Raw genomic sequence first — 13,879 nt, forward strand, 5'->3', positions numbered from 1 at the left:
CCCAGATCATGATTGCCTTTTCATTTTCTTAATGGCCACTTTCAAAAAGCAGAGGTTTTTAATTGTGATATTCAGTTTGTCATTTTTTTTTTTTCCTTTCATGGCTCTTGATTTTGGTGTCCTAAGAAATCCTTGGCTTCACTCCAAATTGATATAAACATTCACTGCAAACACACACAGAAACCAAAAAGCCATAAAGAATAATAAATTGCATTACATGAATATGTAAAATTTTTGCTACTTGAAAGGCACTGTTGAGAAACTGAAAAGGCAGTCATGGACCGAGAGAACATAAAACATAAAAACTCTTATAATTCAACCTAGTAGAGAAACAAGGTATCTTTGCTTACCTTGAAGTTGCAAAACCTTTCCTCTATGTTTTCATCTAATGGTTTTTTAGTTTTAACTCTTACATTTCTATTTATAATCCTTTTTCAATTAACTTCTGTATGGTATGATTTATGGATTGAGTTTCACTCCCTACCCCCATATGGTATGGCTATTCATGATTCCAGCACCATTTATTAAAAAGACTATCCTTCCCCAATAATTCCCTGACATCTTTGTAAAAATTTAATTGGTGGTACAAGTAAGAGTCTATTTCTGGACTTTATATTCTGTTCCATTGACCTATAAATCTATCCTTATGCCAATATCATACAGATTAAGTGTTAAAGGAAGTTTGATCTTCTTTTTTCAAAATGATTCTAGATCCTTTGCAGTTCCATATAAATTTTAGAATCAGCGGGTCAGTTTTTACCAAAAAAGTCTGTGATTTTGATTGGGACTGCACTCAATCTATAGATTGATTTTAAGATTCTAAGAGAATCTATATCTTATCAACATTCAGTCCTCTAATCCAAGAACACAGTATATTCCTCTATTTATTTAGGGCTATTTTGGTTTCTCTGATCAGTGTTTTTATATACATACAAGTAAAATTGATTTTTATGTACAGATTTTATATCTTGTGACATTGCTAAATACACCTGTTAGTTTTAGTAGTTACTTCAGTGGTAGAATACTTAAAGTTTTATAAGTACTCCATTATGCTATCAGTGAATAAAGACAGATATAGTTCTCCCTTTTATTTCTTTTTCTTGTTTTATTTTTGGCTTGGATCTTCAAGACAGTTTTGAAAAGGAATAATAAAAGGAGACATCCTTGGGGCGCCTGGGTGGCTCAGTGGTTAAAGCCTCTGCCTTCGGCTCAGGTCATGATCCCGGGGTCCTGGGATCGAGCCCCGCATCGGGCTCTCTGCTCAGTGCAGAGCCTGCTTCTCTCTCTCTCTCTGCCTGCTTCTCTGCCTACTTGTGTTCTCTGTCTGTCAAATAAATAAATAAAATCTTTAAAAAAAAAAAAAAAAAAGGAGACATCCTTGCCTTGATCCTGATTTTTAGGAGAAAAGCCTTCAGTCTGTCAACATTGAGTATGATGTTAATTGTGGGGTTTTCTCAGAGGCTATTTATCAACTTGGGGAAATTTCCTTCAGTTCCTACCTAGTGTGTTGAAAGTTTTTTTTCTTTAATAATAAATAGTCATTGAATTTTTTTTCAAATGCTGTTTCTATAAGTATTGAAAAAAATCACATGGTTTCTCTCTTCTGTTTTTTAAAATACAGTGAATTATGTTGATATTTAAATTGTAAACTTATTTTGGATTCCTAGGACAAATCCCACTTGGTCATGATATATCAACTTTTTATATACTGATAGATTCAATTTGCTAAAATTTTTGTAGTGATTTTTTGTTTCTATGTTTATGTGGAATACTAGTCTGCACACTTAAACAGTTTTTGTATTTAGTATCAGGATAATGTTGGCCAAATAAAATGAGTTAGGAAGTATTCTCTTTTCTAAGTGTTTATAGGAAGGGTATTACTTTCTTTCTTAAATACTCAAAATTGAGTTTTCTAACAGAGATAGAACCAAGACTTCTATTTTTCTCTTCAGTCAGTTTTGGCAATGTTGTATCTTTTACAGAATTTGTCCATTTCCTCTAGTTTGAAAAAGTCACTGGCAGAAGTTTTTCATAATATATCCTTATTATTCTGTTAATATCTGCAGGATCTGTAGTGATGTTCCTTCTTCTATTTCTAATACATATAATATGTCTTCTCTTTTTCCCCTGACCAGTCTGGATGAAAGTTTATCCAGGTTGGGGTTCCACTGATTTTTCTCCAGTTTTCCCGCTATTTCATCAATCTCTGTTCTTACATTTATCAATTCTTCTTTCTGTTTGCTTTGGGTTTAGTTTGCTCTTCTTCTGGCTTCTTACAAGGGAAGTTACTTCTTACAATGGATAACTGGTTCAGGATCTTTTTTTTTTCAATATTGGTGCTCAAAGCCACAAACTTCTCTTGAAGCCTTGCTTTAGCTAGATCCCACAAATTTTGGCATGCTGTTCCCATTTCATTTAGTTTAAAATATATTCTAATTTCCTTTGTGGTTTCTTTGTTAGCCTGTGAATTACTTAGAAGTGTGTTGTTTAGTTTCCAAATGTTTGGGGATCTTAAACATTTCTTTTCGTTGTTAATTTCTAATTGAATTTCATTTTGGTCAGAAAACATCTTCCTGTAATTTTAAAACTTTAAAATTTATAAACTTCTCTAATGGCACTGAATTTGGTCTATATTGGTGAATGTTAGAGGTACATTTGCATATATATGTATTCTGCTGCTCTGGGCTAGGGGGGTGGTATGTTCTACGAATGTCAATTTGGTCAAGTAGACTTATTATGTTGTTCTAGTTTTTTCTATCCTCAAAGATTTTCTGTTTACTTGTTCTGTCAATTATGGACAGAAGAGTGTTGAAGTACTCAAATATAAGGTTTGTCTATTTTTCCTCAGTTCTGTTAGTATTTTGAACTAACGGTAATGGGGTATATATACATTTAAAATTGTTATGTCTTCATGATGAATTGATCCCCTTTAAATTATGAAATGACTCATTCCTTCTAATTAAATGAAGTCTAATTTGTCACATATAAATACAGCCACTCCAGGTCCCTTATGATCAGTGTTTGCATTTTTTCTCTTTTCATCTTTTTACTTTTCACCTATATGTTTATATTTAATGTGTGTCTCTTGTAGATGGCATATAGCTTTTTTTTATCAAGTGCAACAAATTATTTCTTTGTTTTTAGAGAATTTAATGGACCTAATCATCAATATAGTTATTTGTTTTATATTTGTCCCATCTGTTATTTGTTCCCATTGTCTCTTCTTCTTTCTTTTAGATGAAACACTCTTTAGGATTCCATTTTAACTCTACTATTGCCTTATTGCTACTTTTTATTTTGTTTTTAGTAGTTTCTCTGGAGTTTGTAGTATGCACTTCAACTTACTTCAAATTATCTCTGAATAATTTTATATCAATTTGTATCTAGTTTAAGAATCTTACAAACAATAAAATAATGAAATGCTTCTATCCTGCCCCATATTTTATGCTACTGTTGTCATATAATTTATTTATGCATATTAGAAACTTCATAATATATTATTATGATTTTTACTTCCTACCAATTTCTTTTTAAAGAAATTTTAAAATGAGGGAAAAAAGCTTTTATGTTTTCCAACATATTTATTGTTTCTTTTGATCTTCATTCCCCCCTAGAAGTCCACACCTAGAACTAGTATCATTTTCCTTTTCTCTAAATGTCTGCTATCAATGTTCTATTTCAGCCTTTGTTTGTCTGAAAATAGTCTTTAATTCACCTCCATTTTTGAAACAGTTTCTCTGGGTATAGAATTCTAGGTTGTAGGGTTCTTTCAGCAGTTTAAAACTGTTACTCCATTGTCTTTCGTCTTACATAGTTTCTGATAACAAAACTTTCTTTTATCTGTTCCTCTGTAAACAGTTCTCTTTTTTCTCTGGCTGCCTTTAAGAGTTTCTCTTCAGCATTTATTTTCAGTAATTTGACTATGATGGGCCCTGGTGAAATTTTCTTTGTGTTAATCCTGTTTGGGATATAGTGTCTCTTAAGGATCTGTGATTTTATTGTTTTCATTAAATTTGGGGAGATTTTGGCCAATATTTAATTCTTCCTCTGTGCTCTACCCACTTTTCCCCCTGGGACTCCGGTTACACATGTTAGGTAGCTCAATACTGTTCCACAGGTCACTGAGACTCTTTTTGTTTGTTTGTTTGTTTTGTTTTATTTATTTATTTATTTATTTCCTTCTCCAGCCTTTTTTTTTTCCTTCCATGTTTCATCTTGGATAATTTCTAATATTATACTTCTATATACTTATAGTTCAACAATCCTTTCTTCTGCAGTATTTAATCTGTTCTTGATGCCAACAGTGAATTTTTCATTTCAGATATTTAATTTTCCATCTCTAGAAGCTCCACCTAACTATGTTTAAATATATATTTTCTCGTTCTTCTCACTAAACCCATGTTTTCCTTAAAACATGGGTTTAGTTTTTTTTTTTTTTTGAGTGTAGTTATAATATTTGAGTGTAGTTATAATAGCTTTTTAACATCTCTGAGTGCTTATAACATCATCTCTATTATTCCCCAGACTGTTTTTACTGATTGATTTTTCTCTTGGTTATAGGTCATATTTTCCTGCTTCTTGACAGTCCTACTAATTTTTTTTATTGAATGCTGAATGTTAAGAAATTTATGTTATGAGTCTAGATTTTACTCTCTTCTTTTAAAGAATGCTGGGCTTTGTTATGGTAGAGGTTTGTTCCTTGTGTCCTTTTGAAGTTTGTACTTAAAGTTTGTTAGTCTAAGTCTGGAGTAGCCTTTACTCTCAGGATTAGCCACATTACTGAGACATAGCCCTTTAGAATTGGTATCACTTCTCTGAGTGATGAAAAAGTTCTCTTCACTGAGACTAGCTGAAATGAAAATGCTTCCTAGACTTGAGTAAGCTCTGAAGAATGCTCAGTTCCCAGCTCCTAGGTAGTTCTTCATCTAAGTTTATGGAATTTCTTCTAGGACATCTACATCTTATTATTCAATACAAACTGAATGCGGTCCTTATACAGATTTCTGGAGGTTGTTTTTCTTTGTAGAGCCCACTTTTCTAGAACTCTGCCCCCTAATGTTAGGTGACTCAGACTCTAAATTCTGACCTCTACTTCCTCAACTCAGCAAAACAGTTTTCTCTGTTGGAGTGCCTCTTTCTGTTCCATGGTTAAGACTGTGCCTCCAGGAAGAGGCCCAGAGTGATTGCAGGGGTCACCTCATTTGTTTCTTTTCTATCAAAGATCACAGACCTGCACTACCTATTGTCCAATGTCTAAAACAACTATTTCATATATTTTATGTAGTTTCCTTTTTTTTTTTTTTAAGATAGGAGATTTAATCTGATTTCTGTCATTCTATCATAGCTCAAAGTAGAAATCCTTTCTTATATTTCAAAAATGGATTTTGGAAAACAGTTTGGCAGCTTCTCAAAAAGTTAAACATAATCATATAACCCAGAAATGCTACTCCTAACTATATATTCAAAAGAACTGAAAGAAGGAACTGAAATGAATATTTGTATATCCATGTTCATAGCAGCATGATTTGCAATAGCCAAAATCTGGAAGGGACCTAGTGTTCAACAAAAGATGAATGGATGAACAAAATGTAGCATATACATATAATGGAATATTATTCAAACTTAAAAAGGAATGAAATGATGATATAGGCTACAACATGAATCAATCTTGAATATATTGAGTTTTATGAAATAAGCCAAACACTAAGGACCGATACTATATAACTTGATTTATATGAGGTACCAAGAGTAGGCAAATTCTTTGAGATATAAAGTAGAATGGTGGTTTCCAGGGGCTGGGGGGGAGGGACGGAAGGCAAGTTACTGTTTAATGGGTTCCGAGTTTTAGTTGGGGAAGATTAAAAAGTTTTGGAGATGGATGGTGGTGATGGTTGCATAACATTGTGGATATATTTATTGTCACTGAAATGTATATTTAAAAATGGTTAAAATAGCAGATTTTGTGTATATGTATATATGTTTTAACATAATAAAAAGTTATCAGAAAAAAAAATTTCCATCTATAATAAAGGACTTCAGAAAAATCTTGCAAACATTCCAATAAAAATTTGACTCCAGGGGCGCCTGGGTGGCTCAGTGGGTTAAGGCCTCTGCCTCTGGCTCGGGTCATGATCCCGGGGTCCTGGGATCGAGCCCCACATCGGGCTCTCTGCTCAGCGGGGAGCCTGCTTCCTCTTCTCTCTCTGCCTGCCTCTCTGCCTACTTGATCTCTGTCTGTCAAATAAATAAATGAAATCTTTAAAAAAAAAAATTGACTCCAAAATCTATGTAACACAACACATAAATGCAACGCATGATTATAAACTTGATCATTTTGGTATAAAGCATATCATTGGCCCAGCTGGCAAAACTCAAATGAGATCTAAGGATTAGAGAGTAGCAACTTATTGTGAATTTCCTGATTTTGATGACTGTATTGTGTTTATGTAGGAGAGCCATTGTTTACAGGAAATACACACAAAAGTCCAGGGTGATGGGGCATCAGGTTGGCAACCTACTCTCAATGGTTCAAAGAAAACAAGACTGTTTGTAATGGACTTGAAATTTCTCTCAGTTTTTTTGTGGTTTCAAAATTTTAAAATATAGATGAAAATGTTAAAAACAATTGTATAATATTATCACATTGATCTGGTAAGAGTAGAATTACCTACAGTAAAATCACAGTAAACCATGTCTCAGCCATAGTAAAAAGTTTAAAATTAAAAAAAAAATAAAAAAACTTTCAAAAAAGTTAAAAAAAAAAGGTAAACTATAACTGGGATTGGATGCAGTGCAGATCAAAGTCCCTGTTTCATACTGAAACTCCATGTATTGCTCTACAAGAGACTAAAAGGGGAAAAAGACAAAACCAAGGTGGAAGAGCAAGCACACATGCAAACCTGCCAGCAAGTGTCTGATATGTGGCCCGAAATCAATTCATACTTACACAATTGTTTTTCCAATGTGCAAAAACGATTTCTCTACAAATTCCCGAACACTATGGACTTCCCCAGTCGCTATGACAAAATCCTCTGGCTCATCATTCTGCAACATTAGCCACATAGCCTAGAAAGAGAGAAAGGCACATCCAAGTTAAAGCTGCATCCAGCTGTCACTTGAGAAACATAATGATATCAAAAACATGTAACTGGAGGGTTGTAGCATGGTGGGTTAAGCCACCAACTCTTGGTTTCGGCTCAGGTCATGATCTTGGGGTCTTGAAATAAAGCCCCACATCGGGCTATGCTCTCAGCATGGAGTCAGCTTAGAATTCTCTCTACCTCTCCCTCTGCCCCCCCACCACACGTGCACTCTCACTCTCTCCCTCAAATGAATAAAAAAAATCTGTAAAAAAATAAAATTAGATATGGACATTGCTAAAAGGTAAATTGAGGCACATTAATTTTTTCCCCCAAGAGTTTATGGGAACATACATCAATTTGAATAAGGCAGCACTAAATCAAAGGTGGTTAAGAGTGCTATACCAACAGGAACTAGGAGTAGGGTTTTCATAAAGTAGACACTGAAGCAAAATAAAAAAATTCCGTGATTGACTATATTTTACACGTTGCCTTATTTGAAAAAGCAGAGGTAACTGTTTGTGTTTGGTTGTTCCTAAGGTTCTTTTTTTTTTTTTAAGTTTTTTTTTTTTTTAAAGATTTTATTTATTTATTTGACAGAGAGAGATCACAAGTAGACGCAGAGGCAGGCAGAGAGAGAGAGAGAGAGGGAAGCAAATTCCCTGCTGAGCAGAGAGCCCGACGCGGGACTCGATCCCAGGACCCTAAGATCATGACCTGAGCCGAAGGCAGCGGCTTAACCCACTGAGCCACCCAGGCGCCCCCCTAAGGTTCTTTTTGTTGGATTTGAGTGCACTCACTCTGGCTTAGGTTTTGGTTCACTTACATAGGCTGTTAAGGAATTAAAAGTCACCTCAGTCTAATGGCCTCCTTGTTTGAATACGTTGACATGCACAGCTAGAAAATAACCAAGAATTTAAAACAATATTCTCAACATCACAGTAGTGGTTCTCCAACTTTAATGTGCATCAGAAGTATCAGGGGAACATCTGAGCATATATGCCTGGGACACAGAAGTTCCCACCAATAGGCTGGAAGACATGTTTTAGGCACCTTGATTCTCACACAGCAGGTCTTTGGGCTATAATTTAGAGGAACAAGACGTTCAAGAGCATCTCTGGCAAATAAACTTTCTATAGTATATTTAAGAAAAGAAGAGCTTACAAAGAATTGCCCAATTTTCCTTTCCATCATGGACAGAAGGTAAGGAAAAGTCATTTGAAGACAGATCCAAAGTAGAACCAAATTTCCTAACAATAAAGTTAGAAATTTTCCAGGGTGTTGACATCAAAAAGCAAAGTAAATCAAGAATCATTAAAGGGAAAACAATTATGTAATGAACAGTACTGCCACTTTTAAAAAAGTTATTTGAGTGGTAATAAGAATGTACCAGAGTTCAGGATTCATCAGGCAGCATTTCAAGGTCAAGTGCTCAGTGTGTGCTTCACAGTGGTGCACTTTTTCAACAGGAACAAGAAGTCTAGCTGGCAATAGTGCGATTGCGTGTCTCAGACACAAACTGGTGGCAATGGTCACAGCTCTTCTCCACTCGGTTATAACAACTTTTATCAGCAGCACACAGGCCTATCATTTCTATAGTTTGGAACTGTGCATTAATTTTAATGATTTTGTTATACAGATTGAAGATGTAGATTAAAAACCACAAAAGTATAGCTTGTATGTGATTGCAGCATGCCTCTTTAAGAAAAACCCAAGCCTCCAACAACAACGACAACTGTTTTTTTCCATCATTTTCATCCACTTTTCAAAATAAAATAGGTGAAAATAACAGGCACCTCACTAGAACACAGTCTCCAACATTATGTGTATTATACTCTGGTTCTAACATCTAAAGAAAACTGTTCAGATTGGCATCTCCCTCATTGGTATTGAATCAGCTGAAAAACAAGCTGCTGAAGCCAGTGGAGCACCTTCTTTCTCAGAGGATGTAACCCAAAAAGGTTTAATTCCTCTTTATTCACTTGAATTGGTGGCACCCTTCTAAAAAATTTTTAAAAAACCCAGATATTTATCTTTTACTTGAAGTTATTTCTTGTGAAAATTTTGTATTCTTGGTCTATTATAAGACTTTTCAATATTATCTTTGTTTTATGGAGGATGAGACTTTTGGCAGTTTTATGTGGCTTCGAGGTGCGCACACTGGGTGGGACAATGGCAGTAGATTGGGGTCAGTGACATACTGAGAAGTAATTAATGAAATTGTCTTGGCTAGGAGGGAGTTTTGCTGGCATTCATGAAAATATCTACAGGTGTCATTTTGCATTAAGAGATCACAGCTGATGAACTGAGTCACAACACTTTAAAAATTCACACTAGTAAGGTTAGTATTAATAATAATACTTGTTCCATTTTTAAAAGGCAGGAAACTCAAGAGGTTCTCTTTACTGGGATAGTCCACGCAGCACAGAGTCTCCAAGATATTTGTACCTCCCTGAACTCAGGGCTTTTGCCCACTATTAAAAATGCTCTGGGCTGAGAGGAGTGGGCTCTGAAATGCAGCCCAGGTCTGCTGGCCAAGCCCTGTGACAGCACCCTCTGTTGTTAAGGTCCTCACAGAGATGTCTTTTGTTGCAGGCCCCGAGGCACATGTGCATTAGTAGAGACCTGGTGGGGGGCTAGATCCTTGTGTCTCCATGTCTTGCACGTGCAGTTCCTGTGGCCTAGAATGCCCTCTTCTCTCCTCTGTCTGGAAACTCTGACCACTCCCTTCCAGATCCCATACAAGAGCCCCAGGTCTAGTCCTTGGAATGAATTCATATTATCTCACTGAGTTTCCGTGTGACCAATGGCACACAGTATTGTTGGCTTCACTGTGACTGAGCCTGCCCTTTGGCCACCCTTCCCCAGCTAAGCTGACCCTCCCACCTCCCTTGAGTGTACGCACACGCTCACACACCCACACCCACCCACCGACATGCACAAACACACACACACACACACACACACACACACACACTTGTTTTGGCTTTCTTCAAAAATACTTTCAAAGTTTTTAGGAAAAACTAAATTATGCTTCTGGCTAGAATTTCTATTTGAACATTTTTCTGAGGGATTAGTGTACACACTTACATGTGTTTTACTCAAATTTCCATTCTAAAAATAACATTTAAAATAGGTCTTTCAGGACTGCTCAGCTTACTTTATTTCTTTTGAAACACTATGTTGTGCTAGAATGGTTTTGAAAAAATTATATTTTTAGTCATGTGAAAGAAAGCAAGGGCTTGCTAAAAATAAAAGGAGAAAATATGATTACTGGTTAATGGTGGATTACTTTAAACACTAGGCACAAGTTCCCTGGTACTTGTTTTGTTCCCCAACAGGAATTTGGGGATCCATAGGAGCCTCTCACTTTCACTAAAGTGAGTGCCAAGAATCTGCTCTTTTCTTTTCCATCAGACTATCTGTGGCCTTTGACCTATCAATTTCTAGGCATTTCCTCTAGAGTTCATATTGTACCAGACTCCAGTCTGGGAATGGGAAGGGAAAGGATATACAGCTCCAGATTTATTTGTTATTACTGAATAGTTTACTGGTTTTAACAGAGGGAAAGGGCTTTGTTTAAATTTCCACCGAGCATAATTAATGGTTATTGACTGGTAAATGAAGAACAGGTGACATTCTGGATTAGAAGATAAATGATCTTGTGTTCTGGTGTGATAATGGGTTAGTAATTTGCCACAAAGCCGAGGCCCAGTGCATCCCATCATAATGCTAGATCATGTCCAGGACACAAAGGCCCCTGTGTGAGAAGTACTCAGCCATTCACCTCCTTATACAGCTGCACACGTTGATTTGGTCCATTTATTCTCTGATGGATGGCACAACTGAGGCAAAAGCTCACCACTTCTCACCTTCCTGTTCACATGCTGAACATATGACCCATGACACAGCCAGGCCACAATCTGTGATCAAATCGCCACTAGGCTTTGGCTTCTGACTATAGAAACAATTTTGAGGTTACATGTTTTAGATGTCAGTCCTCTCTCTTTGTCTCTCAAGGAATGAAGGAGAAAAAAGAGAGTCTTCCCACATTCTTTCAGTGCCCTTTAAGGATATGACTGACTTATCCATTTCCTCTGATACTTATTTACTTTCTGCCATGACCTGATCACCAGTGCAAACAAAAAAATCTGCTTTTTAATCCATCCCACAGGGAGGAAAGACAATCAGTTAAGGAATGTACCAAGGCTTCAGATTCTTCAACATAAAAATGTCCCTTAATGGCAAATGAAAAGTGCAGTTTTCAAATCATGTCTCATATTCATTTTGCTTTTAAGGTACATGAAGTAGAGAAGAAATCTGAGGCCATGTCATTGACCTCTGAAGCCGGAGTGTAGATGGTTGTGTATTAGTTAAATTCGGACATGTGTTCTTTTCTAACTGTATAATTATAGATAGAAGCTATCTGTTTTCTAAATCTAATTAAGAGAAGTCAAAATAAAACTGTAGAAAATTCGAGTGAAAACACTGCCCCCCACAATCTACTCTTTGGCCATTCAAGTCATGAACGCGGAAGTAGGCGATGAAGGATCATTCCTCTCTCCTTGATTTGGTAGCTCTGAAGGCTGTTCACAGCTGGACCAGTGAAGGAGAACACCCAAAGTACATCACCACAGCCGACTAACTACACCTGATTCCATGCATGCCTTTTGGGGTGTGATGTGTGTTTGTCTTAAAAATCTGGATTCTACAATTGCTTCTACCTCGCCATTAACCTCCAGTTCAGTATCCAAGCCACAAACACTTATTAACTGAGCTGTCATCCATGAATAACAAGATTTGTTAATCAAGGTTATGTTTAACTATGTTTATTTGACTGCTGCTTTTTCAGCCCTGTGCTTTGTGCTTTATGTGCTACTGTCATAAAAATCTTAAAACAGATTTTTCATTGTTTTTATTAATTTATTATCTAATGATTCTATATATAGATTAATTAACATATAATAATTAACATATAATTAATCTATATATTAGGGGAGAAAGTCTATGAAATAATTCTAACAAAAATCAAAAGAATTTGAAAAAATGGATATTAAAATTCCTGATTAAAAAATGCCAACTGGGGTTCCAATCACATACATTTTGTCTTTAAACTTTGTTCAGTAGCTGTTTTCATGATAACAGCCTGGTACGCACAGTTTAGGTCAAGACTTCAAGTAGTCTTGCACTAGGTCAGGCCTTATGCTTTGCAGTACCAACATATGTAGTTCTGAGGGTTAGCAGGGGAGACTCCCCCTTACTATGACGTAGTTGGGAAACAGGTGCCACATGACTATATAAATAAAACAATATCAAGAAAACCATCTAGCATAAAACCCGGGGCTGGTCTTAAGGACTTTTTAATCTACTAATTTTCTTCATGGCCAAAAATACTGTGGTTTGTGGATTCATTTGATAAAGAGTCCTTCATCTTCATTTTAAAGATCCTGAGTTTCTAAAGAGGAAAAGAATCATTATATAATAAATTAATAAGAACAACAGAACACAATTTAGAAAGTGACAGAGCTTTTACTTCTTACTTTTGGTGTTAACGTATTATTCTAGGTTGATATGCACCAAAAGAAAAAGGCTGTGTCAAAATCTGCCCTGCTCTTTGTGTTTTTCTTCCAGCCACATACACCAATCTATAAATTCCAAGGCTGAGGTTAGTTTTCCTCATCCTTGGATGAGAACTGAAAACCTAAAAGCCCCTAGTCTTGTGTGAATCATTTGGAAATCAACTTTTCTGGCATACCATATGCAGATTCAAGTTAAGTATTTATTTCTTCTATGAATCTTTTAGTATATTTCCCTCTTTTATTGTTCCATTTCTTTCCAGGTGTACCAATTATGCTCATGTTGTATCTCTTTTCTCCTGCCTTCTATGCCTGTTATACTCCATCTAATCATTTTTATGCTTGGTCTTTTCCATATTATTTTATGTGGTCTCTTCCTGCTTGTTCACCTGATTGTTTTCAGTAATATTTATTTTAAATTTTGTTGCTCAGGTGGCTTCATTTCTGGACTGATTTCCTTTTTCTCTTCTATATCTTTCCTGATTACTTCCAGCTTAACTCTTTCATTTATTTTCTTTAAGCCAGGGGTCAGCAAACTTTTTCTTAAAGGGCAAAGTAGTAAATATTTTAGGCTCCTGAGCCATATGGTACCTAATACAAGTACTCATTTCTGCTATTGTGGCACGAGATGAGCCACAGACAGAACAGAAACAAATGGGCATGGCTTGTTCCAATAAAACATTATTTACAAACACACTCACTGGCCCATGGACTGTAATTTGCCCACCTTTGCGTTTAGCAAACCGAACACAAACATGTTGCCTATAATTTTCTGAAAGCTATGGAGGACAATGAACTGAGCTCCAGCCATGTATTTTTCTTTGAATAATACTCCTTAGGATAGGGGTTATTCATCTGTTTTGCTCCTTTTCTTCTCCTTGCAATCCTTTCTTCACTTTCACCTCTGGTATAGATCCTGGGGGTAGTGCCTTTTCAATTATTAATACTGTTCAAACAAGATGGGATAATTTGCTGAAGAATCGTATGAGAAGACACAGGAAAGTATACTGAGGGCGGCTGGCTGCAGCATTTTAAACTTCTCTCTAAACCCTCTCCTCAAACTCATAATATTCTCTGTTTCAGGATGTGGCTGTCCTCTTTTTTCAGCCCTTGGGTGGTTCACGTTGCTCACAGAACAGTCCATCAATCACCAGGCTGCTATGGTGCTGTCTGGCAGTATTGCCTCCTCTCTGCCCCTCCCCAGATCACAGCCTGCATCGTCTC

General features: G+C 36.1%; 1 protein-coding gene across 2 annotated transcripts in view; it reads right to left on the reverse strand.

Annotated features, from left to right (window-relative positions):
* Positions 1-13,879, reverse strand: part of GMDS (GDP-mannose 4,6-dehydratase) — a 623,268-nt gene that overhangs the window by 116,114 nt on the left and 493,275 nt on the right. For both annotated transcript variants that reach the window (XM_032861444.1, XM_032861446.1), the window contains one exon: positions 6,947-7,065. In XM_032861444.1, the coding sequence (XP_032717335.1) occupies positions 6,947-7,065 (119 nt within the window). The remainder of the gene's footprint in view (positions 1-6,946; positions 7,066-13,879) is intronic.

Source organism: Lontra canadensis, unplaced genomic scaffold (assembly GCF_010015895.1).
Source record: "Lontra canadensis isolate GAN:19392208 unplaced genomic scaffold, GSC_riverotter_1.0 scaffold21, whole genome shotgun sequence".
In the NCBI taxonomy this organism is placed as follows: domain Eukaryota; kingdom Metazoa; phylum Chordata; class Mammalia; order Carnivora; family Mustelidae; genus Lontra; species Lontra canadensis.